This window comes from Peromyscus maniculatus, chromosome 5, assembly GCF_049852395.1.
Source record: "Peromyscus maniculatus bairdii isolate BWxNUB_F1_BW_parent chromosome 5, HU_Pman_BW_mat_3.1, whole genome shotgun sequence".
Taxonomy (NCBI): domain Eukaryota; kingdom Metazoa; phylum Chordata; class Mammalia; order Rodentia; family Cricetidae; genus Peromyscus; species Peromyscus maniculatus.
The window spans coordinates 20,302,269-20,329,900 of NC_134856.1; the positions used below are offsets into that span (position 1 = coordinate 20,302,269).

General features: G+C 47.5%; 1 protein-coding gene across 3 annotated transcripts; it reads left to right on the top strand.

The window, feature by feature from the left end:
* The first annotated feature begins 3,824 nt into the window (after positions 1-3,824).
* LOC143273257 (lysosomal alpha-mannosidase-like) lies at positions 3,825-26,993 on the top strand. Of its 3 annotated transcripts, XM_076571797.1 has the most exons (24): positions 3,825-4,003; positions 4,919-5,021; positions 5,157-5,330; positions 5,813-6,006; positions 9,901-10,033; positions 10,266-10,411; positions 13,099-13,215; positions 15,997-16,079; positions 16,163-16,283; positions 16,352-16,430; positions 16,960-17,069; positions 17,312-17,419; positions 17,658-17,774; positions 18,444-18,629; positions 21,916-22,013; positions 22,111-22,228; positions 24,437-24,555; positions 24,638-24,739; positions 24,872-24,959; positions 25,064-25,144; positions 25,584-25,811; positions 26,068-26,223; positions 26,319-26,421; positions 26,799-26,993. In XM_076571797.1, exons 1-24 carry the CDS (start codon positions 3,845-3,847, stop codon positions 26,906-26,908), a joined length of 3,033 nt encoding a protein of 1,010 aa, XP_076427912.1. In that variant the 5' UTR covers positions 3,825-3,844; the 3' UTR covers positions 26,909-26,993. The 3 variants fall into 3 exon arrangements, with proteins under 3 accessions (XP_076427912.1, XP_076427913.1, XP_076427914.1); XM_076571798.1 differs by lacking the exon at positions 18,444-18,629; XM_076571799.1 differs by lacking the exons at positions 17,658-17,774; positions 18,444-18,629.
* The last annotated feature ends 639 nt before the right edge of the window (positions 26,994-27,632 follow it).

Sequence of the window (27,632 nt, forward strand, 5' to 3'; positions counted from 1 at the left end):
CTTCACTTCCTTGGCTCTAGTCACTAGTGAGTCTTGATAAAGAGAAACCTCAATTGAGAAAATGCCTCCATCTGATTAGCCTGTAGACAAAATTGATGTAGGAGGGCCCGTCCACTGTGAGTGGTGGTTCTCGGATGTATAATAAAGCAGGCTGAACAGTCATGGAGAGCAAGCCTCTAAGCAACCTTCTCCATGGCTTCTCCTCCAGTCCCTGTCTCAGTTCCTGCTTTGACTTCCCTCAGTTCTGGACTATCAGGAATTGTAAGGTGAAAGAAATCCTTCCCTCCCTGTGCTGTGGAATAGGTATGGCTGCCATAGACTCCTGCGTTTGAATGCTTGTCTTATAGGGAGTGACACTTCTAGGAAGTGTAACCTTGTTGGAGAAAGTGAGTCACTGTGGAGGTGAGCTTTCTGGTCTCATATGTGCTCAAGCTAGGCCTAGTACACAGCTGCTTCTGCAGCCTGCAGATCAAGATGTAGAATTCTCAGCTCCTTCTCCAGTACCATGTCTGCCTGCATCCCACTGTGATGATAATGGACTAAACCTCTGAAACTGTAAGCCAGCTGCAATTAAATATTTTCCTTTATAAGATTTGCCATGGTCAGCAGGGTGACGATGGCACAGGCCTTTAATCTCAGCACTCAGGAGGCAAAGGCAGGTGGATCTCAGCATGATCTTCAGCTTGTGTGGCCTCATGCTTAAGGTGGGTGGGGTTGAATTTCTCTGGGTGTCTGTCATTCCTCCTGAGAATGAGGCCTGGGGGCTGGTTCAGAAAGAGGTGAGTCCTCAGTGGTAATGGAAGTGGGGAAGGGGGTTGAGGTCAGTGGGGAGTGGAGTTATGGTGAGGTTTCCAACATAGGGGAAGTTGGGTTTGCAGTTGATGAGCACATAACTGAGTGGGTCTGAGGGTGGGGCCTGACTTTGAAGCAATTTACTGACGACTCTTGGAAAAGGGCAGGGTCCTTAGTATGTGGGAAAGTGGTGGGGTCAGAGATACAGGGTACACACACATCGGGATCAGAAGCTTGGAGTAGGCTTGGTCCTGAAGGGTTGGTACTTCCTGGGCCAAGGTCCAAGCTGCAGGTGGGACCTGACATCTGAGGATCTGGGTTGTGGGGCTTCCTGGCATACATACTTCTCACTGATCCAGTCTTCCCACCCACCTTTCTTCAGCTGAAGTGGTGTGCTTTGGTTGCCGTCTACTGTTCCTTTATCAGCCTTGCCAATTCCCGGAGCTCAGAGGATGCCGGGGACCAGCCTCAGCAGTTTTCCTTTCTTCCTTTCTTCCTTTTTTCCTTTCTTCCTTTCTTTCTTTCTTCCTCCCTCCCTCCCTCCTTCCCTCCCTCCCTCCCTCCCTCCCTCCCTCCCTCCCTCCCTTCCTTTCTTTTTTTTTCTTCAAGACAGGATTTCTCCGTGTAGCTTTGTGTCTTTCCTGGAACTCACTTGGTAGCCCAGGCTGGTCTCGAATTCACAGAGATCTGCCTGCCTCTGCCTCTCAGGTGCTGGGTTTAAAGGCGTGCGTCACCACCCCCCAGTGTCTCAGCAGTTTCGAGGGTCTCAAAGGGCAGGAATGTCTGTCAGGCACAAGAAAAGACTCGGACACATGAGTTGGTGCAAGCTGATGAGTCTTGTCAGATGGGGCGATGTGCGTCTTCTCCCGGTCTGACTCAACCCCAGGCTTTTATTGTAATAATACAAGGAAATAGGGGATGAGAAAATTCAACAGGCGATTGGGTTCTTCACAATAGTTTCAAAAGTTCTTTTTGGAAATCAACAAAGTGTACCCTGCGCCCCTTGATTGCACATAGGAGTTCCTAGGTAGAAAGCCAAAGCATGCCATCTTATTCTTTCGCAGGTTAATAATTACGAGAACATCTGAGGTTAGCACCCCAGAGGCCATCTACTGCGGTTTCTCAGAAAGCACAGAAGAACAAGCAATGGTTTAAGGTGCCAGACTGCCAGCTTCCTCTCAGCTTAAGTCCTTCTTCATCTCTCTGTAATTCACCAAGTTGTCTTCTAACTAGTTCTGGGCACCCTTGTCTTCTGTCCCATCTATGTGTCACTCCATCTACAGTTTTCTGTCACTGGCCTCCGGGGTTTCCCATGACCTGCAGAACAGCTCTAACTCCTGCCATTGTCACAGTCTCAGAATCATTTCTAATGTCATGGAAACCACCGCAGGAGACAGAAAGAAAATCATAAAGAGCAAATAGAGGAGGAGGATTACAAGAACCAGTGACAGTTGGATGGGTGAGAACATGACACACATATGCCATGAAGTCTGCCCTCGGGACACATATGCCCTCTCTGGCAGGAGGACACGAGGCAGATGATGAGTAGCTTCATGTGAGGATCCTGAGCAAGGGGATGGGGTCCCGTGCCTGCTATCTAGGACTGACACCTCTTTTCTGTCTCAGGCTCTCAATCTCTGCCATGGTGATGTCCTATCTGCAGAATCCTCAGCCCATGACGCCCCTGTGGTGATGTCTACTAGAAGGCTTGGATCCTGTGCTCCTGTCCACCTTCTCTCTGGCTTAGCCTTTGACTGCCTCCAACCTGCCCTTAGCTGCTGTCTGTAAACTCGCCTGAGTGTTGTCTCTGGTCTCCCAGCTGAATGAGGGAAGATGGCCCTTTCCTTGGGGTCCTGCTTCTGCTTTGACAAAGCGGTAAACCTGCAGACTTCCCTTTTATCTCCCTCCCCTGGCCACTGTTATGAGAAACACTGTTCATGTTTCTAAGTATTTGCTTGTTTTCTTGTTGAAACCAGTTGATAAAAAATTTTCCACTCTGGATGTCATGGATTACTTCTCTTTTGTTCATGAGGTGCTCTGCCCAGTGAAGACCGGCCTGTGTGCCCCTCCCCACTTGAGCTTTTTTTAACGAGTTAATGTTCATATTTCTTAAGGCTCATGTCTTGTGTTGGGCATCAGGGGCAAGAGAGCTTTTTCCACATTAGGGTGACTGATGTCCCTGCCAACCTAACTAATCTTGGCTTTGGTTTTCTTTTTTGTTTGTTTGTTTGTTTGTTTATTTATTAATCTACTTGTTTATTTTGAGGTGCTGGGTATGAAATTCAGGACTTTATATGTTTTACACAGGTGCAATACTGTAGAGCTATATTTCTAGGTTTTATTTATTTGTGTATTCCTATAAAGCTCTGGCAGGCCTGGTAATTAATCATCTATCCTAGGATGGCAATATTCGTGCCCCAGCCTTCAGCATGCTGAGATTACACCTATACACCCACCCACCAAACTCTGGCCCTGGGTTTTCTTATTAGAGCAACAAATTAGTGAATAGACTGGTTGGGGTTGGTAAGGGTATGGAAGACTCAGGGTTCTTCCTCCCCTACAACACCTTTTCAACTCAAAAGATGATCAGCTTCTGTCCAGACCAGGCTGGGTGCCTCATCTCTGGCAGTTTGTTCAAGTCCCAATCCCCACAAGGCAGACCAGAACTGTTTTCCACTCCAGCTTCCAGCCAAGCTAGGCCCTTACAGGACCCAGCCCTAAAGAGTGTGTGATATCCTAGAATCCCATCTACACTTTCCACTCCTTAGGAATCACTGCTGTCTACTGGAAAAGTTGAATCCTTTGCTCACACTCATTAGCGAAGCCTTACAGCTAAAGTCCTCAGCCAAAAAAGCCCTGAGTGAAATAGGGGTGGGACAGACCCAGGCCTTCCCTGTGCTCCAATTGCTCAGTACAAAACTCCACAGCATCAGTTTGCAGATGGCCAAGGCCCCGCCCCCTTCCTCACTGATTGGCCGGCTCATGTTCTGGGGGCGGGGCGTTTGCGGGTACTTAGGCTGGGGAAACCCCTGCAGAAGCAGTCACCTGAACTATGGGCATCCTACTATTTGCCTCTGGTGTCTATGCTGGTGGCGGGAGTGCTGGGTGGCTCTGGATGGGCTCCTGCACCCTCGGTTCGCCTGTCCTGCCTATTTCCTTTCTCTTTTGGTTGTTATTGGTCACACCTGGCGCTTGGGCCGCAGGCTACGAGGTGAGCTGGGGCCTGAGAGCGGAAATGTACTTGGGCTAGAGTTGAAGCAGAGGTGTGGGTGGCACTGATCTATAGGTGATTGCTGCTGATCTGATGGTGTGGTCTAAGTGCGTGCATTGGGTCTCTGGAAAGGCCTGGCGTGCGTCTGAGAACAGGGCTGCGTGTGATTGTATCCACTTCCTGTGACTCCAGCTGGCGTGCTAGGACTTTGCATGCACTTAAATGTGGTTAATCGGTGACAGATGAGCAGTCACTTGAGACAGGGCTCTAAGCTTTGCACAGGTTGTGCTTGCTATGGTTCCACTTGCATGGACTCGCTTTTTGGCGACAGTGCATTCCCCAAAGCCCTGCTTGGGGCAGCTCTCCTGGAAAGCCTGCCTTGCAAATTCTGAGTTATGTGAGCTGGGCCGCTCATCCCCAGCTTCATCTCCCTTCAGGTTGCCTGGGGTCCCAGTTTGGCCTCTCAGCTTCCTGGCTCTGGGTTCAAGTCACCTCTCTACACTATGCCTTGGTGTGGTGTCCCAGTCTGTCAACTAGAGCTAATATTGCCCCACATCTCAGGCTGGTTGTCTGATGTCTGGAATGGGTAGCTCTCCCCAGCTACTACTAAAGTTGTTACTTTATGAAGTCTGCTCTATGGAGTTTGTGCAAAGTGAGAACTGTGTCTATGAGCACAATACTCTGTGTGTCCTCCCCGAGGCAGCCTGGGACAGATTATGTTCTTTGACCTCTCTGTCACTCCAGACTCAAAAGACTCGTGCTTGTACCACCTCCCTGCCTGCTTTGTAATGGTGGCCGTCAAGCCTACGGTCTTGAACATGCTAGGCAACGAGTCTACCCCAGAGCCCCCAACCTGCTGGCTTCTCAACTCTCGGTACTGACAGGGAATGTGTATGTTCTGGGGTTTCTGTGCAGACATGTCCCACGGTGAAGCCAGGCATGCTCAACGTGCACCTGTTGCCTCATACACATGATGATGTGGGCTGGCTGAAGACAGTGGACCAGTACTATTATGGCAGTAAGTAGAGAGTGGGGGGCCCTTCTAAGTTTTGCAGGGACCTGGACATTGGCGTGAGAATAATGAGTCATCTGGACTCTTGTATCAAGGTATGTCTCCTAGTGGTCCCTCACTGCCTGACCTTCATGTACACAGGCCTAAATGATATTCAGCATGCGTCTGTTCAGAACATTCTAGACTCGGTAATCTCCTCTCTACGGGAGGATCCCACCCGACGCTTCATCTACGTGGAGATGGCTTTCTTTTCCCGTTGGTGGAAGCAGCAGACAAATGCAAAACGGAATATCGTACGGAAACTGGTGCGCCAGGGTGAGCATACCCCAAGAAGTGAAAGGAGGATGTTCAGTCCAGCTTGATCCCTGAGATTATTCCTTTATTTATATATTACTATTATTTATTGGGACAGTGTCTTATTACATAGCCCTTCCTGGCCTGCAACTTGATGTGACCATGAGGCTGGCCTTGAACTTGTAGAAATTCTCCTGCCTCCCTAATGCTGGAATGAAAGGCCTGAGCAACCAGGCATCTCTGGGATTTTTGTCATATCACAGTGTGTTCACACTGTACCTATAGATCTACCTGCTTAGAATCTCTCTTCATGTGGAGACCTGTGTCTCACAAGGCCCCATCTACAGTGGCTTCCCAGGAAGCCAGTCATGCAGATCTAAGCATACTGGCTTGGAAACTCCCCTCCTCTCCAGCTTCAGTAACAGTGTGGTCTGTTTTCCTAGCCTTGCCCATGATGGCCCTGTTCCTAACAGATACTCTTTCCCCTTGCATTCCTTGCACAGGGCGTCTGGAGTTTGTCAGCGGTGGCTGGGTGATGAATGATGAGGGAGCCACCCACTATGGTGCTATTGTGGACCAGATGACACTTGGGCTACGCTTCCTGCAAGACACGTTCGGTAGCAATGGCCGTCCACGTGTAGCCTGGCATATTGACCCTTTCGGCCACTCTCGAGAACAGGCCTCTCTGTTTGCCCAGGTGCCAGACACCCTATTTTCTTTTGGACCTGCCCCTTAGCTTAACTCCAACTGTTCGTTTAGCTGCTCAAACCCTGCCCTTCTCTAGCAATTTCGGGGACTAGACCCCACCTGGCTTGCTGAGACCCCACCTCTTGGGTGAATTTGACTCCTGTGAGTTGAGTTCAAGCCCTGGTCTGTGTCCTAGGGCACCACAGGTTTAAACTGCTTTGCCTCTCTCTCCAGCTGGTTTGGTCCCTTCCCTTGACCCGGCTGTATTAGAATTTGGACTCCACCAGCCTGCTAGGGTTGAGGCTACCACTGAACATGGCCAGTGTCGCTACCCTGCTTTAAAACCAGCTTCATGTCTGTGCTGACCTATCCCCACCTCAGACTGCAGAGTAGAAAAGCCTCCTTTTTGCTTTGACATAACCAGGGAGGTGGGAGGGGGGTTGTCTTTAAAGCTGCCTCTTCTTTGCTGACCCTTCTCAAGCTTAGAAGTACACATCCAAGCTCTGTGGGACCCATGCCTGTAATATCAGCACTTGGGGGGCTGGTACAGGAGGACAGTGAGCTTGAGGTCAGCATGGCCTCAGACTGAGACCCTGTCTCAAAGAAAATCTAGCTTTATTAATTTATTGTTTAGTTTTATTATTTAATATATATGGGTGTTTTGACATGCCATGTATAATTTTATACACACACACACACACACATACACACACACACACACACACACACACACACACGAGTGTTTTGCCTGCATGTATGTCTGTGCACCATGTATGTGCAGTGTCTACAGAGGAGGGTTGTAGGGTTGTAGGATCTCCTGGATCTGGAGTAATGGATGGTTGTGAGCCGCCATATAGATGCTGGGTATTGAACCCTGGTCTTCTGGAAGAGCAGATAGAACTCTTAACCACTGAGTCATCTTTCCAGCCCTGGCAAAACCTAGTTTTAGTTGAACACTTCCTCTGTGCTCTTTCCCAACTGGGCAAGAAGGACTGTAGCTGGAGGGTTTCTCTCTAGGTTCCCCAAGCCCCGCAGTCCCACAATCCACTTATAAAATAATCACTCAGACGCTTATATCACTTATAAACTGTATGGCCGTGGCAGGCTTTCTGCTAACTGTTCTTTTATCTTAAATTAACCCATTTTTATAAATCTATACCTTGCCACGTGGCTGGTGGCTTACCGGCGTCTTTACAGGTTGCCTCTCCTGGCCGTGGCTGCAGTGTCTCTCTCCTCAGCCTTCCGCTTCCCAGAATTCTCCTCTCTCCTTGTCCCACCTACTTCCTGCCTCGTCACTGGCCACCAGTGTTTTATTTATATAGAACAATATCCACAGCACTTGCCCTTTTTTCTTTTTTTTTTTTTTTAAAAAGGAAGGTTTTAACTTTAACATGGTAAAATTATATATAACAAAACAATTACCGAGGAAGAATTATAGTTACAATATTAAAGAAGATGTCCTATCTATCTTATATTTGTGAGTTTAAGGTTTTATATCTAACTTATCTTTTATCATAACTGAGGAAATTACAACTATCTAGTTTTCAACCACATCAAAGACCTGAGAAGGAACATAATGGTACCTGAGAAATGGTAGATGGATGCAAGCAACTTTCGGGAATCTTGCAAGAGTAGACCAAGACAGCTGGCAGCCTGGACAGTCACCTAATGTTTCTCAGCATTGTTGGTGCATTCAGATTGGCTACAGGCCTAGAGTATCTGACAGACCATTTTCAGAAGCAGGATTTCTGAAAGACCATCTTACCCTGTCTTGGCAGAGTACAGTGGTCGCTTTCCTTGTGTCCCGCTTGTCCAGAAAGGACAGCATTGCATTTGTACTGTCAGCCATCAAGGCAAGGGCAGTTCTTTGCCCAGTAGGCCATTTTGTGCCAAAAAGACAAACTTCCAAATGGAAATGTCTTAGAAGCCCAACATTCTCTCAGGATCAATTGGTGCAGCCAGGAGCAATTGTGTCTCACATCAACAGAATTTTAAGTTATTTAAATGCCATATTCTCTAGGTCTATGAAGTGTTTGAAGATTACCTATCTATCTGAAATATATCTATGTATACCTAGAAAACTTAACTAACATGGCTACAGATATGATTATCATAGATGACTAATTATTAATCTATTTTTTAATTATCCATTACAATTTTAAATGAGTTACATAAACATAATACCTCAAACAAGAATAGAAATATATATATACACAGTATAACAATATTAACTTCAAGTTTGTATCAATAAACTAAAATCCATACCAATGTAAAACATTTTAAACATAAACTAAAATCTATACCAATGTAAAACATTTTAAACAAGTTGTTCTTTAAAAGTAGGTTAATTAATCTATCCTTTTATCTTATCATCTCTATATCCTCCTATATATCTATATTATATCCCCTTTTCTTTTTTAGAAAGAGATCACATTTATAATCAATCTGTTTTAAATAAAAATATTGGTTTTCTCTGTCCCACACCAGAGGGCTCTTCTGATTTGGGACACAAGAATTGCCTAACCATTTTTTTTTTAAAGCAATATGTCTGGGTTTAGAGGGGGAGTGAGCCAATTCCACCTCTAAAGCCAGCTTGGTATATTTGGGAATTTGGGCGTAGCATTTCTTACTACTTCCTGCTGGAGGGGGGCGCTGTATCTTATGGGGATGCAAGGAAAATTTTAGACCTATGGGGTAGTCCGTGAGGCTGTATTGTTTGAACCAGTTGCCTTGAAACCGCTCTGGATGCTGGATCATCTGGGCCATGGTGTCATCGGAGACCTTTCAGGGGGTCTTGACTGTTGAAACCTGATGTATCTTAATCTGGAACAAGTCCATAGCCTCTGGCTTTCTGTGGAAACAAAAGCAGAACCTCTTTTCCAAAGCAACATATCCTTAAATCCAAATTTTGAAGTCAAGGTACCTTTAAAATATACATTTTGGCATAACTCAACAGCTTTTGCAATCAAATGTTTTTCTTCAGTTACAAATATCAAAGACAACATAATCCAGATTCTCTGTGTGGTAGCCATCGTTACATGGCTTATTTTTTTATATTACCTTGAGCCTTGAGCCTATTGCTTTAAACTGTACCATTCTAAGACTGAAACTGCGCTGTGGCTGCTGGCTCTACCCACTTTAGCTGCCCAACATGGCAGTGGTACATTTTCCGCCAGCTCTGGGAGTCATCAAGTCTCAGAAATAGTGGGTCTAAGCTTTTATCAAAGCAGCGTGTAGCCCAGAAACCTCTTTTTTTTTTTTTTTTTTTTTTTTTTTTAATACTAGTAAAGACTAAATCTACCACACAGCTTAATGTGCCGCTGGCAGACGCCTCATTTCCACCATACTGCGGGTCAAATGCACGCGCCAGGAACCCGCCAGTGTTCAAACCCGCATTTTGCGCCGTCTAGCTGCTCATATGAGACAAGAAGCAGGAACCTGTTTTTGGCTATGTTTAGAATTGGTTATTAAATATTCTCAGGTTTAAGGTGGAAGCTCGAGCCATTGGGCGCCATTTGTAGCTGGAGGGCTTCTCTCCAGGTTCCCCAAGCCCCGCAGTCCCACAATCCACTTATAAAATAATCACTCAGACGCTTATATCACTTATAAACTGTATGGCCGTGGCAGGCTTTCTGCTAACTGTTCTTTTATCTTAAATTAACCCATTTTTATAAATCTATACCTTGCCACGTGGCTGGTGGCTTACCGGCGTCTTTACAGGTTGCCTCTCCTGGCCGTGGCTGCAGTGTCTCTCTCCTCAGCCTTCCGCTTCCCAGAATTCTCCTCTCTCCTTGTCCCACCTACTTCCTGCCTCGTCACTGGCCACCAGTGTTTTATTTATATAGAACAATATCCACAGCAAAGTACTGCATTCATTCACTCCATCCCTTCTTCTGCACTCCAGATGGGTTTTGATGGCTTGTTCCTTGGGCGCATTGACTATCAAGATAAACTTCTTCGGAAGAAGGAACTGAAGATGGAGGAGGTGTGGAGGGCCAGTGCCAGCTTGAAGCCCCCAATTGCTGACCTCTTTACTGGTGAGGAGGTGGGAGGGTAGGGGAGACACACAAGACCTCAAGCTAGAAGGGTCCAGATGTGATTTTGTGATAAGCTGTGATTACCCTAGAATTTTTAATGATTTTTTTTGAGCTGGGCTCTGTGTGTTCTTTTTGTACTAGCCCTTTCTAATTCAGAACTCTATTCTGGGTGGGACATGGCAGGCTCTGACCCCAGGGCAGGTCTGGGTGCTGAGTCCAATTTGGTTTACAGGTGTGCTCCCCAATACTTACCATCCTCCGGAGAACCTGTGCTGGGATGTGCTATGTGGCAACTCTCCCATAATGGAGGATCCCCAAAGTCCTCAGTACAATGCAGATACTTTGGTCAGTTACTTCCTGCAGCTGGCCTCTTTACAGGTAACACAGATATCTAGACCATGGGCCATAGCATGCAGGCACAGGCACCTAACCTTTCCCAAAGTCCAAGGGAATGCCTTCAAGGGAGTTCCCTTTGGGATTTATTCTTCATTAGAAGGATACACAAGGAGCTGGAGAGATAGCTCAGTACTTAAGAGCACTTGCTGCTCAATTATGAGGACCAGAGTTCAGATCCCAGCACCCACATTATAAGCCAGTCATCCTGACTGCAAATTCCTGTATGGGAGTTGTTTGGAGCCCCAGCTTCAAGGGGTGTAGAGACAGAAGGATCACTGGGGCTTCTGAATTTCAGCCTAGCAAAGAAAATGCAAGTTCCAGGTTCAGGGAGAGACTCTGCCTCAAAGGAGTAGATGGAGAATGGTAGGGGGACATCTGACACTCTCTTCTGATTTGTGCAGGTGGGTGGAGGCAAATGCATCCCTCACAAACATGTGTAAACACACACACACACACACACACACACACACACACACACACACACACACACCTTATTTAAAAAAGAAAACCAGCTGTGGGCCAGCTGTGGTGGTGCACACCTTAATCCCAGTACTGGGGGTAGGCAGAGGCAGTCAGATCTCTGTGAGCTCGAAGCCTAGGACTACACGGGGAGACCCTGTCTCCAAACAAAACAAGTAAATGAACCAAAGAAGTGGACCAGTGAGATGGCTCAGTGGATAAAGGTGCTTGCTGCCAAGCTTGACCCCGAGTTCATTTCCAGAATCCACTTGGTGGAAGTGACTCCTGTCCATTGTCCTTCAGTCTCCAAGCTGGTGCTGTAACATGCACACCATTGCATGTGTCCCCTCCCTCCTTAAATAAACATAAATAACGAATTCTCTGCAGGTGCTTTTCTTGAGGAGATTTCTACCAGGGTCCATAACAGACACTACAAGCAGCTAGGATGCTAATCTGTGGGATCTCAAATGAATCTAAGCACACGGAGCTCTTTAGTCCATTTACTTTATTACTGTAAATCAATTCTATCTCTTTGCTGTTCTCATACTTAGCTCCTCTCTGTCCCTTCTTCTGCTGTTCTCTCATTGTTCTATCTTAGTTCTTCTTCCTTTGTTCTTCCCCAAGCATGCATGCATGCATGCATACATACATACATACCCATTTATTAACAACTTGTTAGTAAAAACTACAATGCAAACTCTCAGGGACAAGTATTCTGATAAGAGTCACACTTGGCAAAGACTTGGTCAGCTTAATTGGTGACTGACAGCAGCTGTGGGTTGTAAAGTTCTGGCTATCTCTTAAAGGGAGAGCCACAAGGGTTACCAGGGAAGAAATTAAACCAACAAGAGATTTAAGGAAAAGGCAAAGAATATGTGATTAATAATATCTGGACATGACTAGTACGTTAACAGCCTTTTTTTGTTAGTCACCTGAATCTCAGGACCTATACATAATTAGTTCACTGAACCTAAAATCTTGCCTTAAAAACTGGTGTAGAAATAAATACAAAGTGTTAATTGTTTTTTGAATCAGAGTGGGGAGGTGCCGGTGGAGGAAGCTTAGGGTAACACAGGTGCTATTGATCTCTTGAAGGACTAAGATATACCAAGGCCAGACACCTGCACTGTCACTTCTGGTTGACTACAATTCTTCTGAAGGGTTTTGATCTAACAAGGTCAGGCACTTGCAATTCCACCCTGTGAAAGTTCTACGAGGACACTGTGTCTGGCCAACTTTGCATTGTCAATGGCTAAGGATGGAGAACAAGACCTCTAAGTGTCTACAGCTACATGGAACAATACACCTAGTTATGAAGCATATTTAGTATGTCCCTAATCATAAAAATTGTACAGTTAAATAAGAAACCATTTTCTAGACTGTCCACAATTATGTGTGCTCATAAGATTGAGATGCAATCATGAGATTACATGTACACATTACATGGAGATGCATGGTAAATGGGGAGATATCATAGCTGTTATTGCACAAGAAGTTTACAACAAGAAACAGCCAATTCATTCAAAAGGCAGTAATTCCATAACACAGTGTGTGATGATTTCCTCCAACAGAACCCTTGGTTGTGATAGGTTGACCTTCTGAACACTACTTGTCACCTGCTTTATACTCCCATGGTCTTTTGCTACCAGCAGCTCTCAATATATGAAGAAGAAGGAGAAAGAGGAGGATGCATGAGAGAGTATGGCTCAGTGCCCTGTAGCCTCATCTGAGTAGTGGACCCTAGAGTCCCTCAGCAACTGGCTGTTTTTGTTGTTATTTTCAGATACAGTCTCCTGTAGCCCAAGCTGGCCTTGAACTTGCTGTGTAGGTGAGGATGGCTTTGAGCTTCTGATCCTCCTGCCACATTTCCTGAGTGCTGAGAACATAGATGTGCACCACCATGTCTGATTTCTGCAGTGCTGGAGATTAAACACTCTAGTCAAACACTCTACAGACTGAGCCACATCCCCAGCCCTTCACTGGTTATTTTTGTGTTTCCCTCTGCTTCTACATGCCACAGTCCCCATGTATTCTGGAGTGTGGGTTTTGTTTTGTTTTGGTACTGGGGATCCAACCTGGGGTCTTGAGCATGCTGTTCTAGTACTTTCACACTGAACTACACCCCTGGGACCCCCAGGTTTTCTTTTGCACACTTAGGTATAGGGACAGTCCAGGACACCCTGGCCTGAGGATTGCTTTCTCATCTATAGCAACAGTATTACCGAACCAACCACACTGTGATGACCATGGGTTCAGACTTCCATTATGAGGATGCCAACATGTGGTTCAAGAACATGGACAAGCTTATCCGCCTGGTCAATGAGCAGGTCAGTGTGCCTCTGTGTGTGTGTGTTAACCAGCTTTCTTTCACTGCAATCAAATGCCTGAAATAGTCAAGTGATAAAGGAAAAAGAGCCAGGCATAGTGGTACACTCCAGTACTAGAACCGCTGAGGATTGCTTTGAGTTGGAGGCCAGCCTGGGACACACACACACACACACACACACACACACACACACACACACACACATACATACACACACACACATACACACACACATACACACACATACACACACACATACACACACACATACACACACACACACATACACACACACACACACACATACACACACACACACATGAGACCCTGTTTCAGAAACAAAATCATACACAAAACTAAAATAGAAAAAGTTATTTTAGTTTTAGTTTTCCTTTTTCTTTTTCTTTGAGACAAGTTTTTCAGCGTAGCCCTGGCTGTACTGGAACTCACTCTGTAGACCAGGCTGGCCTCGAACTCATAGTTATCTGCCTGCCTCTGGCTCTTGAGTGCTGGGACTAAAGGCGTGCACTACCACGCCCAACATAGTTTTAGTTTTCTTCTTTTTTTAAAATTTTTAAAAAATGTACATGCATTGATTTTTGACCTGCATGTCTTTGTGAGGGAGTCTGATCTACTGGAACTTGAGTTACAGATAGTTGTGAGCTGCCATGTGGGTGCTGGGAATTGAACCCAAGTCCTCTGGAAGTGCTCTTAACCACTGGGCAATCTCTCCAGCTCCCTAGTTTTAGTTTTCTAAAATTGTGTGCAGGTGCACATGACCATGTTTGTTCTTGGAAGCCAGGGGAAGATGTTTAGTGTCCTGCTTTATTGGTCTCTGTCTCATCCCCTGGGAATTGAACCTGGAGCCAGGCTGGCAGTCAACCAACCTGCACTGTACTTGTATCTGGCCCCTCTAGTGCTGGAGTACAGGCTCATAGGTGGCTCTTCCTAGTTTTGTCTGTGAGGTCTGCAGATTGAACTCGGTCCATCACACTTATATGCAGGCGTTCTTACCTGCTGAGTCATTTCCCAGCCACTTTAGGTTTTTTGAGACAAACTTTCCTGTAGATTTGGTTGGGCCTCAAACTAATTGTATAGCTGAGGATAGCCTTGAATTAATCTTCCTGCCTCTACCTGCCAAGTGCTGGGATTAAAGGTGCACGCCACCATGATCAGCCTCGTTATTTCTGCTTCTCTGTTCCTAGTTTTTCTTTTCTCCTCTTCCTGTCCACCCCAGCCCACTTCTCTTCTACATGGTCCTTTTCCCGTTCCTCCTGTTTCTTCTTTTAAGAAAGTTTAGTTATTTTATGTGTATTTTGTGTGCATATGTATCTGTGCCCCTTGTACATGTCTGGTACAGAGGCCAGAAGAGGCCATTGGATTCCCTGAACTGGAGTTCCAGATAATTGTAAGCTGCTGTGTGCTGTTGGGAATTGGATTTGGGTTCTCTGGAACAGCAGCTGGTGGTCTTAACCACTGAGCCACTTCTTCTTCTCTGTCAAGAGACAGAAAAAAAGTTTCACTGCATATCCCTGGTTGGTCTTGAAGTCACAGAGATCCACCTGCCTGTACCCTTGAGTGCTGGAGTTAAAGTCCCACCACCACCACCACCTCCTCCTCCTCTTCCTCCTCTTCCTCTTCATCCTCTTCATCCTATTCGTCCTCCTCTTGTTCCTGTTGGATTTATGTATGAGTTTCATATATGCTTGGCAAGGGCTTCATACTCCAGCTCCCTCTTCCAGTTTTAAAGACCCTTGTGATTATTCTGGGTGTTCCAGATAATCTCTAGTTTAAGGTCTACTGACAGAAATTCCAAAGTCCTTAAAATTAAAAAAAATATATATCATTTTATAGTCAGGCATGGTGGCATATGCTTTTCTTCTTAGCACTTGGGAGCAGAGACAAGTGGATCTGTCTTTTGGTAGTCTGACAATGCTAAAAAAATAATTTTTAATCTATAATGGCATACTTAATTTTTCCATAATTAATTAGTTAATTAATTAATTGTTTTTGAGACAGGATCTCCTGCAGCCCAGGCTGGCCTCTGCTTGCTGTGTAGCTGAGAATGACTTTGAACTTTTGCTAGGCCTGTCCCTCTGGAGGGTTAGGGTTACAGGTGTCCTGGGTGTTAAACTTGGCTTTGTAGGAGCTAGGCAAGCACCGTACCAACTGAGCTACACATGCCCAGCCTCTCCCTGTTGGAATTATTTAAAAAGTTTTGTAAACCAGCCAAGTGCAGCTGTCCATGGTTGTTGTCCCAGCTACCAGGGAGGCTGAGGCAGGAGGGTCACTTGAACTCAAAAATTCAAGGTCAGCCAGGGCAGCTGGATAACATGGGGAGATTGCCTCAAACAAAACAAATGAAAAAGAAGAAAAATTGTGTAAAATTATAGGATTATCCCTGAAATCTTTTAAGAGTGATGGACAGTGTTTGGTCTTGGCCAAGACATAAGCCCACATTTGACTACTGTTTTGTACTCAGAAAGGTATTTAGGGGCTGGAGAGATGGCTCAGAGGCTAAGAGCATTGGCTGCCCTTCCAGAGGACCCATATGGTGGCTCACAGCCATCTGCAATTCCAGTCACAGGAACTTCAGACTTTCAAGGGCACCAGGCAGACAGGTGGTGCATGGACACACATTCAGCCACAACATTAAATATAAACACTAAATAGAGAAATAAAAAGAACAACAACAAAAAATGTAGAGAACTCAACCTATTGGATGCCTGTGGGCCCCGGGAAGGTACAGATCCTGAGGCTCACACACGCCTTTCCCCAGCAGCAGGCAGAGGGGAGCAAGGTCCATGTTCTCTACTCCACCCCTGCGTGTTACCTCTGGGAGCTGAACAAGGCCAATCTAACCTGGTATTTGGGGCAGGGGACTGGGGAGCTTGGGGTGGGGTTGGCATGCTCCATGGGCTGTGACTGCTCTCAATGCCCTTGTGCAGGTCTGTGAAGGAGGATGACTTCTTTCCTTATGCTGACGGCCCCCACATGTTCTGGACGGGCTATTTTTCTAGCAGACCGGCCCTCAAACGCTATGAGCGCCTCGGCTACAACTTCCTGCAGGTGAGTGAGCATGTGGGGATCCAGGAGGCCCAGAGAAGCTGCTGCCTAATATAGCCCTTTCTCCTCAGGTGTGCAACCAGTTGGAGGCACTGGCCGGTCCCGCAGCCAACGTGGGACCCTATGGCACAGGAGACAGTGCACCCCTTAGTGAGTGTCATCTGTGGACTGTGGAATTGAATGGGGTGAGAGAGAAGGGTTGAAGCTAGAAACCAAAACCATCCCTAGGGCACTTTACATTTGGTGGTGCTGGGCATCGAACCCTGGACCTCTTGAACGCCAGACAGCACTGTTTCACCGAGCGCTGAGCTACATCTCTAGACTTTGAGATTCTTTCTTTTAAATTTATTTTTATGTGTTTCTCCTGCATGTGTATTAGTGTACCACATGCATATCTGGTGACTTGGAGGCCGGAAGGAGTGTCACATTCCCTAGAGCTGAAGTCATAGACAGCTTCTATAGACATATAGACACATATGATATTGGGAGTCAAACCCCGGTCCTTTGAAAGGTCAGCCAGTGCTCTTAGCCAGCGGGCCATCGATGGCTCCAGCCTTCCAGACCATTCTTAAATTTCCCAAGAACCCTGTACACCTGCACCCGACCTTTTGTGTGTGCGTACTTGGTGGTGGGGCTGACTTCTGTGGGAGATGGCATCTGACTGATGTTCTGTTGGCAGAGGAGGCGATGGCTGTGCTCCAGCACCACGATGCGGTCACTGGTACTGCACGGCAGAACGTTGTAAATGACTATGCACGGCAGCTGGCAGCAGGCTGGAGACCCTGCGAGGTGTGAGGGGCAGGACCTTGAAGGAACTAAGAAGGGCATGATCCTGGGTGATGGGCGGGCCCCAGAGTACTCTTAGAGGTGGGGTTTTGGGAGGAGGAGGGGGCCTTGCTTGGGAGAGAAGGGGTGGAGCTTACAGGAAATGGGGCAGGGGCTAGGCAGGAGAGACTGGGTCTTGGTAAGGGCACGACCAGGCTTCCTGGGGTGCAGACCTTGGGTGCAGGTCTTTTGGTGATCCTCACCAGGTTTTGGTGAGCAATGCTCTGGCGCGGCTCAGCTACTACAAACAGAACTTCTCATTCTGCCGCGAGCTCAACATCAGCATCTGCCCAGTCAGCCAGAACTCGGAGCAAGTGAGTAGGGCTGGGAGGCAGGTGGGACAGAGGGAGCTCCAGAAGGTGAAGCCTGCAGTGAAGGGGATGGAGCGGTTGCATAAGTTATGTTTGGACGGCCATTTTGGAGACAGGGAAACTGGGACAGGATAGTTCATCACAAGGGGCATGGCTTGTCCTGGAAGGCCAGGACTGTGTGGGAAGATACTCCGCTAGATGGGTTCGGAGGCCTGTTGTGACTCTGCCCTTCCTGCCATAGTTCCAGGTAACTGTTTACAACCCCCTGGGCCGGAAGGTGCATCAGATGGTCCGACTGCCAGTCAGTGAAGGCATGTTCTTTGTGAAGGACCCTAATGGAAAGACTGTGCCCAGTAATGTGAGCTTGCACAATGAACCCGCTCCCTCTTCCTAATGCATTTCCCCCAGATCTTGTAATATCTCCGTGAGTTTCTTCCTCTTCTGTGTCTCTCACCTCTGTCTTAATATATGAGGAACATCTCCCTCCCACAAGTGACAGCCCTTCTAAAAATCCCCCTTGGAATTTGCCCTCCCTTTCTGACCCCCTCCTCTTTCTTCCTTCCAACAGGCTTTCACTGTATAGCCCAGGCTAGCCTCCAACTTGTGATCTTCCTGCCTTAACCTCTTAGATGTTAGGACTGAGGGTTTGAGTCACCTCACTGTTTGCCCAGCAGATTTTCTGTTTATGGACAGCCTCTTCACTCCAGGAGGTCTCCTTTCCTGAACCTCTCAGCCCCTTCCTGTCTCTCTCTGTTTCCTATTTCCTCCCAGACTCCTAGTCTCTCTCTGTATATACCTCCACCCTCCTCCCCTTCTCTCTTCCCTCCTTCCTCTTCTCCCTTTCCTTCCTATTCTTCTGCAGTGAACTAGGTATAGAATGTGCTAGGCAAATGCTGTTCTTCCTCTCCCTGTCACGCCTAGGCTTCTTCTTCTGTCTATTCCTTACCCTCTGAGGTTGATGCTTGCACCCATGACTGGCTTTAGAAGTGTCTTCTTGACTCTTGACTAGCATCCTCTCTCACTCAAGGTGGTGATGCTTCCCAGCTCCTACAGTAAGAAGTACCAATGGGAGCTGGTGTTCTCAGCCTCAGTGCCTGCCCTGGGCTTCAGCATCTACTCTGTGGTCAAGGTGACTGTCCATAACCCCCAGGCCCAGAGCTTTCAGGCCAGCCCCAGGAAACCCAGGTCCTATGTCTTGGCCATTGAAAATGAGGTGAGACTCTATTTGAATCTCCTTCCTTGCCTCTGTGACAAATTTCAAGAGTTATAAAAACTGCTTGGATTCTGGGTCCTTGGGTTCTGGGTCAGTCTTGGTTTACACTAGTCTCTCCTGATTGTGTGTTCTTTAGTGAGGAAAGTGACCTTTGGGCCTCACTTTCCTTTCTGGAGCAGTTGTGCAAACCTAGTGTAACCATGAGATTAATAGAGCTATGTCAGGGCCCATGGCAGGTAGGTGTTCAGGGGACATGGAAGGTGATGTGTGATATTTTGTTTGTGTTCTGACAAATAAAGCTTGCCTGGAGATCAGAGGGCAGAGCTAGCCACTAGTTAACCATAGAGGCCAGGCAGTGATGGCACACACTTATCCCAGCACTCTGGAGGAGGAAGCAGGAAGATCAGGAGTTCAAGGGCACCCTGGGCTACACAAGGTTGAATCAGTCTAAAGAGAAACAGAGCCAGGCAGCAGTGGTGCAAGTTTTTAATCCCAGCACTAGAGGGGTGGAGACAGGAATATAAGGTGGGTGGAGACAGGATCTTGCCCCCATTCAGTCTGAGGATTTGCAGAGGTAAGAAGTTTGTGGGAATGGCTGCTGTTCTGCTTCTCTGATATTTCAGCTTTCACCCTCAATATGTGACTCCAGGTTTTTATTATAAGACTAATTAGGATCGTGCTTCAGGAAGGCTTCTTTGATAAGGAGACAGCTGAAGGCTCAGACTGTACCTCAGTGACAGACACTTGCCTAGCATCTGTGAAGCCCTGGGCTCCATCCCCAGCACCTCAGAAACAGTTATAAATGAAGAGCTAGTATCTTAGAGTCTTTACTGGTGAGATGAAATACCATGCCCAAAACCAGTTGGGAGGAAAGGGTTTATTTTGCTTACACTTCCAGGTAACAGTCCATCAGTGAAGGAAGTCAGGACAGGAAACCTGGAGGCAGGAGCTGATGCAGAGGCCATGGAGGAGTGCTGCTTACTGGCTTGCTCCTCATGGCTTGCTCAGCTTGCTTTATTATAGCATCCAGGACCGCAAGCCCAGAAGTGTCTCCACCTACCATGGGCTGGGCCTAGTCCCATCATTCACTAATTTAGAAAATGTTCTACAGGCTTGCTGTTATATCTTATAGAGTTATTTTCTCAGTTGAGGTTCCCCCTTCTCAGATGACCCAAGCTTGGCGTCAGGTTGACATAAAACTGCCCAGCACAGCTGGAGCAATGGCTCACCAGGGTAAGAGCATGCACTGTTCTTGCGGAGAACCCAAGTTGTCCCCAGCACCCAAGTCTAGCAGCTCATAACCAACTGCCTGGAAGTCCAGGTCTAGGGGGACACAGTGCCTCTGGCCTTGTAGGCACCTGCAACCATGTCCACATACCCACCTATACACATAATTAAAAATAATAATCATAATTACTGTAACTTCAGGTCTAGGGGGACACAATGCCTCTGGCCTTGTAGGCATCTGCTGTCATGTCCACACACCCACCTATACACATAATTAAATAAAATAATCATAATTACTATAACTTCAGGTCTAGGGGGACACAGTGCCTCTGGCCTTGTAGGCACCTGCAATCATGTCCATATACCCACCTATATACATAATTGAAACTAGTAATCATAATAATAATTACTGTAACTGCAGGTCTAGGGGGACACAATTCCTCTGGCCTCATAGGCACCTGCAATCGTGTCCATATATCCACCTATATACATAATTAAAATAATAATAATTAATCTTTAAAAAAATGTCCTGGGCAGGTGTAGTGGTTAATGCCTTTAATCTTAGCACTTGAGAGGCAGAGGCAGGTGGATCTCTGTGAGTTCAAGGTCAATCTGGTCTACAGAGTGAGTTACAGGACAGCCAGAGCCACATAGTGAGACCCTGTCCCCAAACCAAAACCAACCAGCCAAACAAAAAAAAAAAACCCAACCCAACCCCCCTAAACCCCAAAAACCTAAAACACAGGTAAGTGGAATAAAGAAAAGCAGATTGTCCCCAGACCTGGCATATTTGCTTTGTGGGCTCCTTCTTTCATAAAATATACTAAAAGTTGTATCAGGATGATATGGACCTTGATGTGGTTCTGTGTGTCTGTAGTCCTGATACTTTGTGGGCACAGTTAGGATTGGTGGGGCTTGCTGGCCAGCCAGTGTTGTTGAGTTGGTGAACTCCAGATTTAGTGAGAAGCTCTGTCTCAAAAAACAAAGTGAACAGCCTAGTCTACGTAGTGAGTTGAGGCTAGCCAGAGGCACATAGTGAAAAACCTCGTTCAAACAAAAATAAAAGGGGCTGGAGAGATGGCTCAGTGGTTGAGAGCACCAGCTGCTCTTCCAGAGGACCTGGGTTCAGTTCTCAGCACCCACCTGATAGCTCACAACTGTCTGTAATTCCAGTTCCAGGGGATCTGACACCCCCACAACAGTGCATATAAAATAAAAATAATAGATCATTGAAAAAGATTAAAAAAATAAAAATTATGGTAGAGAACCATTGACACCCAGCCAGCTTCAGCCCCTTGCCTTCATATGAATGCATCAGATGCATCATATGAATGTACACACACAAACGTACACAGGCAGACATAGCACACAAAAAGTCATGATGATGCTTCTGTGAAGATAAGTAATGTCCATGCAAGTCTCATGACATGTTCATTGTTACTATCAACTTTTCTTTAGATTTTAAAGGAAATGGAAACATTCTTCAATTTTTGGGGACAGGGTTTCATAGAGCCCAGACGGGCCTTGAACTTGATACATAGCTCAAAATAACATTGTACTCCTAATCTTCTGCCTCCACTTCCTGAGTGCTGGATTATAGGCATGTAGCACTGTTATTTATATGGTGCCCAGGGCAAGCACTCTGCCAACTGAGCTATGATCACTATTACAATATAAAAATATTTCTGTGAGCCACTGAAAGAAAGCCTTATGGTTTCTGGCATTGGGCTTTGGGTCAGATGATTCACTGGTCAAGCACTGGAGGTGAGGACTGGGGTCAATTTCGAATACAATAGTTAGCTCTGCTGCTGTGGGGTGTACAGACTGGATCAGTATAGAATTGAGGGTCTCTGCAAAGGGCTGAGTTAGTCCTAGAGGACCATGGTGTGTAGAGAAGTGGCCAGAGGTTAAAGTTGACGGGAGCAGTGGCTACAATAGTGTTTGCTTATTGGATCAGGCACAACAGTGGGCGAGATGAAGGAAGTGATTCCAGGGAGGGCTGGAGCTTTCGCTGCCGAGGAGAACCTTGTTCACATGTGTGCTCCATTTCCCCACCCAGTACATCCGGGCTACATTTGACTCTGAAACGGGGTTGTTGATGAAGATTGAAAACATGGAACAGAATATATCACTCCCTGTGAGCCAAGGCTTCTTTTGGTGAGGAAGGGCTGCTATGTCAGGGCTGGTTGGTGCACAGAGCTGGGGCGGGTGAGAGCTGAGGCCCCTCCTTGATGCTCATTTTCTCTGGTCCCAGGTACAAAGCCAGCACTCCTGATGAGAAGAGCGCTCAGGCCTCTGGTGCCTACATCTTCAGACCCAGCCATCTTGAGCCACTGCCTGTAAGCCGCTGGGCTCGGATCCATCAGGTGAAGGTCTGTAGCCAGAAACTATGAGTGGGTTTGGGGGTAGGGGTGGGAATGTGGAATCTGGGAACAGGATGTGCCACATGTAGGGTGTTGTGGGAACTATTTCATCTTATTTTTTTAAATATTTGTGTGTGTGTGTGTGTGTGTGTGTGTGTGTGTGTGTGTGTGTGTGTGTGTGTTTCTGTGTGCACATGTGTGGAGGTTAGAGGACAATTTCTGGGAGTTTACCACATGGGTCCCTAGAATAGAATATGGTTCATTGGCTTGGAAGCAAGCATCTGTACCTGCTGAACCATCTCTCTGCTCCCCAAGGAAGGTTTTCCTGTGTAGCCCAGCCTGGCCTCAAAGCTCTTGATCTTGCCTCAGCCTCTGGCGTGCTAGGATTGCAGAAGTGTGTCACGATGCCTGGCTTTACTTCTTTACATATGGAGTAGTGGCCCAGGCTTCACTGCTGATGGAGAAAACCTGCTTCTATAAAGATCTCTGTCAACATGTTCATGTCCATCCCTCGCTTTGGAAATTGGAGGTGAAGGGGGTGGCAACATATAATTGCTTAGAGTTCACCAAGGTCTATAAAGTGAGTTTATATCTTGGAATGTAGTTTAGATCACGTGCATATGAGTAAAGGCCTGAGTTCTAGCTCCATACCACCATGACAGGGAGGGGCTGTGATAAGAGCACAAGTGTGGCTGAGTCAGGAGGGTCTCAGGTTCAAGGCCAGGCTAGGCTATGTAATGGGGCTTTCTCTCTTTCTTTCTCTCTCTCTCTCTCTCTCTCTCTCTCTCTCTCTCTCTCTCTCTCTACACACACACACACACACACACACACACACACACACACACACACACACTTGCAACAAAAACATGCTTGCAACAAAAGCATTTGTATGTGGGTATATATTTGATAATTCACTCTTCATTTTTCTTGAGAGTCTCAAGTGGCCCTTAATGATTTTCTGATGTTTCCTTCTGGGGTGGGAAAGGAGTAGATACAGACTTCTTAGGCTCATATTTGATGTGATTCCCCTTTAAGCAAATGTCTACATACCTATATTAAAATATGGTTTAGAGGCCAGGTGGTGGTGGCACATACCTTTAATCCCAGCGCTCGGGAGGCAGAGGCAGGCAGGTCTTCAAATTCGAGGACAGCCTGGTCTCTAGAGTGAGCCCATGATATCAAGGGATACACAGAGAAACCCTGTCTCAAAAACAAACAAACAAAAAAGATTCTTTCCTTCCGGGCCATGCATGGTGGTACATGCGTTTGATCCCAGCACTGAGAGGCAGAGGTAGGTGGATCTCTGTGAGTTTGAGGTCAGCCTGGTATGCATAGTGAGGCCCTATCTCAAAACAACAACAACAACAATAGAAACAATCTTCTAACAGAATGTCTGGCTGGACATCCAGGGAGGTGGAGGTCTCACATTTGCCAACATTTCTTCTGTCTGGTTCTTGTCCCTCTTTAATGTTCAACTTCCCCTCATGGTCCAAACAGACACTCAGGCTCCTGCCAACACGTCTGTATTTGAGCCAGAGAGAGGGAAAGGGCCATTCACTGTTCGTACTACCTTGATCAACATTTTCCATGGGGCAGATTGTGGCCACACAGGTCCTGATAGCACAAAGACGACTAGACATGCAAAGCTGGAATCCTGTTCTAAGGAGGGAAGATGGGGCAATAGTGGATAGCAGGTATATGTGGATTCAGTCAAGGGCCGTGTGGCCTGTTGGGCATGGTAACACATCTGTAATTCCAGCACTGGGGAGATAGAGGCAGCAGGATCGTGTTCAGGGCCAGTTTTCAGTTTTGACTCCTGCAGAGTTTGAGGTTAGCCTGAAGTACTTGAGACTATGTCGGAATGAAAAAAAAAAGAGGTGAGGTGGCCATGGTCAGGCTCTGGATTCCATCAGCAAGGGGTAGAGGTGGGGGAGTGGGGGTGGGAGGGTGGAGCTGGTGAGAAGGTTCAGAGGGTAAAGGTGCTTTCCACCAAGCCTACCTGTGTTCAACCCCTGAAACCCACATGGTGGAAAGGGAGAACCAGTTCCTTTAAGTTATGCTTTGATCTCCTCATGTATCTCCCACACAATTAAACCAAAGAAGCAGTGAGAACATCATACTGAGTTAGTCTGTGAGGTGGATGTTAGTGGGATACCCCTTTTGGGGATTCTTAGTGATTTGAACGTGGCTCACACCAGCCCTCCAATGTGCCTGTAGACAGCCTTGGTGCAGGAGGTACACCAGAATTTTTCAGCCTGGTGTTCTCAAGTGGTTCGCCTGTACCCAGGACAGCGCCACTTGGAGCTGGAGTGGACGGTGGGACCAATCCCAGTGAGGTAAGTGGCATATTTTCTGGAGTGGGGAGCAGACACAGTGGTGTGTAGGAGACTCACAAGGGTCCTTTTCCATTGAGCGCAGAGATAACTCGGGGAAGGAGGTCATCAGCCGCTTTAACACCCCGATGAAAACGAATGGACAGTTCTACACGGACAGCAACGGCAGGGAAATCCTGAAGAGGAGGTGGGGAAGGGGGAAGTGGTTGAGTCTGTGGTGTGCTGGATTTCAGGGCCATGGGGATTTGGTGATGATATGAGGGTGGGATGATGAAGAGGAAGCAGGACTCCAAATCTGACCATATCACACCTTTCCTAGGCGTGATCATCGACCCACTTGGAGATTAAATCAGACTGAACCGGTGGCTGGAAATTACTATCCTGTCAACACTCGAATCTACATCTTGGTACCTTTCCTGCCACTGCCTCAGACTAGGAAGCACCTCCCAGATACCTGGGGCAGGGTGGGTTTCCACCAGGGACCCACATGTTCAGTCACCCTTACACCTAGGATGGGCACATGCAGCTGACCGTGGTGACCGACCGCTCCCAGGGGGGCAGCAGTCTGAAGGATGGCTCACTGGAGCTCATGGTAAGAGGGGAGCCCCATCCAAGCTGGGTTTCCTCCATAAGGCCCACCCAGACCCAGCCAAGCTTGGAGGCTGTTGTTGGTACCCATGTCCTGCCTGTGGCCTTGGTTCCATCCTCTTCCCTCTCCTCCCTTTCTTGTGCTGGGATTACAGGCCTGCATCACCATGCCTGGCTTTGGAATTGTATTTCTAAGTTCCACTTTCCCTCCTCTTACCCAGTTCCTGCTCAGGCCTTGACTTGTCTTGTGATGATCCTCTTGTTAAGCACTTACTTTCTTTGTCCTGGACTCTTGTTAGTTGGGCCTCACTTCTGCTGGGGTCCCCTACCATCAGACTCTGATCTTGGTCTTTCATTTCTGTTAGAACTCCTGCAAGCCTGTACCCAGTTTCTGATTGGGATCACTTGCTCTTTCCTCACTCTTTCCTGGCCACTCCTTGCAGGTGCACAGAAAGCTTTTGGTAGATGATGACCGCGGACTTGCAGAGCCCCTCATGGACTCAGGGACCGGGAAAATCGTGAGAGGGCGCCACCTTGTGCTTTTGAGTTCTGTTAGTGATGCAGCTGAAAGGCACCGACTGCTGGTGGAGAAAGAGGTCCTGGCCCCTCAGGTGGTGCTGGCTCAGGGTGATGGCATTCCCTATTACTCCCAGGCAGCGCCAAGGATGCAGGTGAGTGACAGCGAGAAGAGCAGAAAGGCAGATCCTGAATGACGCCTTCTAAGTCCCTCTTTTCAGGACTGAGTTCACCCTCAGTTTAAGTCTGTCCCCTTAGGAGTGAGCTCCTCCCTGTTGTGAGCAATGTGCTTCAGTATTGAGTTCGGCCTCATCAATGCCCCTTCCCATTCAGCTTCGTTTCCTGCAAGTCAGTGCTGATTGCCAGCCAGGCTCCGACCAATCCCCTTAGCCTTAGCCCTTCTTTCTGCAGTTCTCTGGACTTTGCCAGGACCTACCTCCCCAGGTACATCTGCTTACACTGGCCCGCTGGGGGCCAAAGATGGTGCTGCTGCGCTTGGAGCACCAGTTCGCTGTGACAGAAGATTCACGCGGCAACCTGAGCTCCCCTGTAACCTTGAACTTGCAGGTGAGGAGGGTTGAGCTGAGAAGGAGAAGGGATGAGAGAGAGACAGGGCAAAAACTGGGTTTTGGGGCTCACCTGGGCCCATCTATTCCCTGCAGAACCTGTTCCAGGCCTTCATTATCACCCACCTGATGGAGACCACATTGGCAGCCAACCAGCCCCTGTCCAGGGCTTCCAGGCTGAAGTGGATAACAAATACTGGTGAAGACCTGGCAGGATTCCTGCCTGGGGCTGGCAGCTGAGGGTGGAGTGTGAGGGTTGTTGGCTAGGAGCCAATGTAGAGCTTGAGGACAGGGCCTTAAGAGTGAGCAGTTCAGTAAACCAGCAATGCGCCTGGAGTTTGGAGCATGGAATTTTAACCCCAGGATGTGTTGAGCTCCATCAGTGTCTAATTCTAGGATGGTGTCTGTCACCTTTGGGATATGAACACTATGGAGTTGGAGGATTTGGGGAATCTTGAGGTGGTGTTCAGGCATAGGGAAGTGGTTTAAAGGTCCGGATGTGAGGCCCTGGGGCAGAGGTGAGAGGTGGGTGTGTATGGCTGTGTCCAGGCCTGAGTTCTCTTCTGCTGATCACAGGTCCCACCTCCTACCCTGCTCCCTCCAAGTTGGATCCTACCTCAGTCACACTGCAGCCTATGGAAATACGTACCTTCGTGGCCAGGGTTCAATGGCAAGAATTCAGCTAGGCCTGCCAAAAGGAGGGGCAGACCTCTCCCCTTCTCTTGCTGTGACCACTCACAAACACCATTAAAAGGCTTCTACTAAGACTCAGGTCACCCAGTGACTGTGCATTATTTTTGAGGAGGGATATAGAGTGTCAGATCTAGGGAGGTCAGCTGACCCTCGCTCAGCCCTGACCCCAGGCCCTCCCCATTGGAATCGCCACACCAGCATTTTCTCTCCCCATCTCACTCATCATTTTTTCCCTCTCCTCCCACTCGATCCTTTGTCCACACAGGCCCCCACACAGCTGTCTCAACAAGCACTGAGGATAGACCTGTGCAGGACACAGCATCAGAAAACCAGCTGTACCCTGGGTCTTTCTAATCTGGCCTTTGGGTCAGATCTAGGCAGGGAATCTGGAAGGTTCTGGAGGAGGAGGTGGGACAGAAGCAGGTGCCAGTCTTAGGCTCCTCACTGGTAGGGCAGCCATCACTCCTCCCCCATGAGAGTCTTCCTCTTCTCAACTTGTGGAGCCCCTAGCTCATCCTTCTGAGGCAGAGCCTAGTGCTCTCTGGGATTTTAGTGTGTTCTGCTGTCTGTTAAGCAGATGTTGGGGCTGGAGAAATGGCCCTGATTAAAAGCACAGACTGTTCTTCCAGAGGATTTGAGGTCAGCTTCCAGCACCCACATCAGGTGGCTCACCAACCGTAACACCAGCTGTAGAGGGACCCAGTGCCTCTGGCCTTC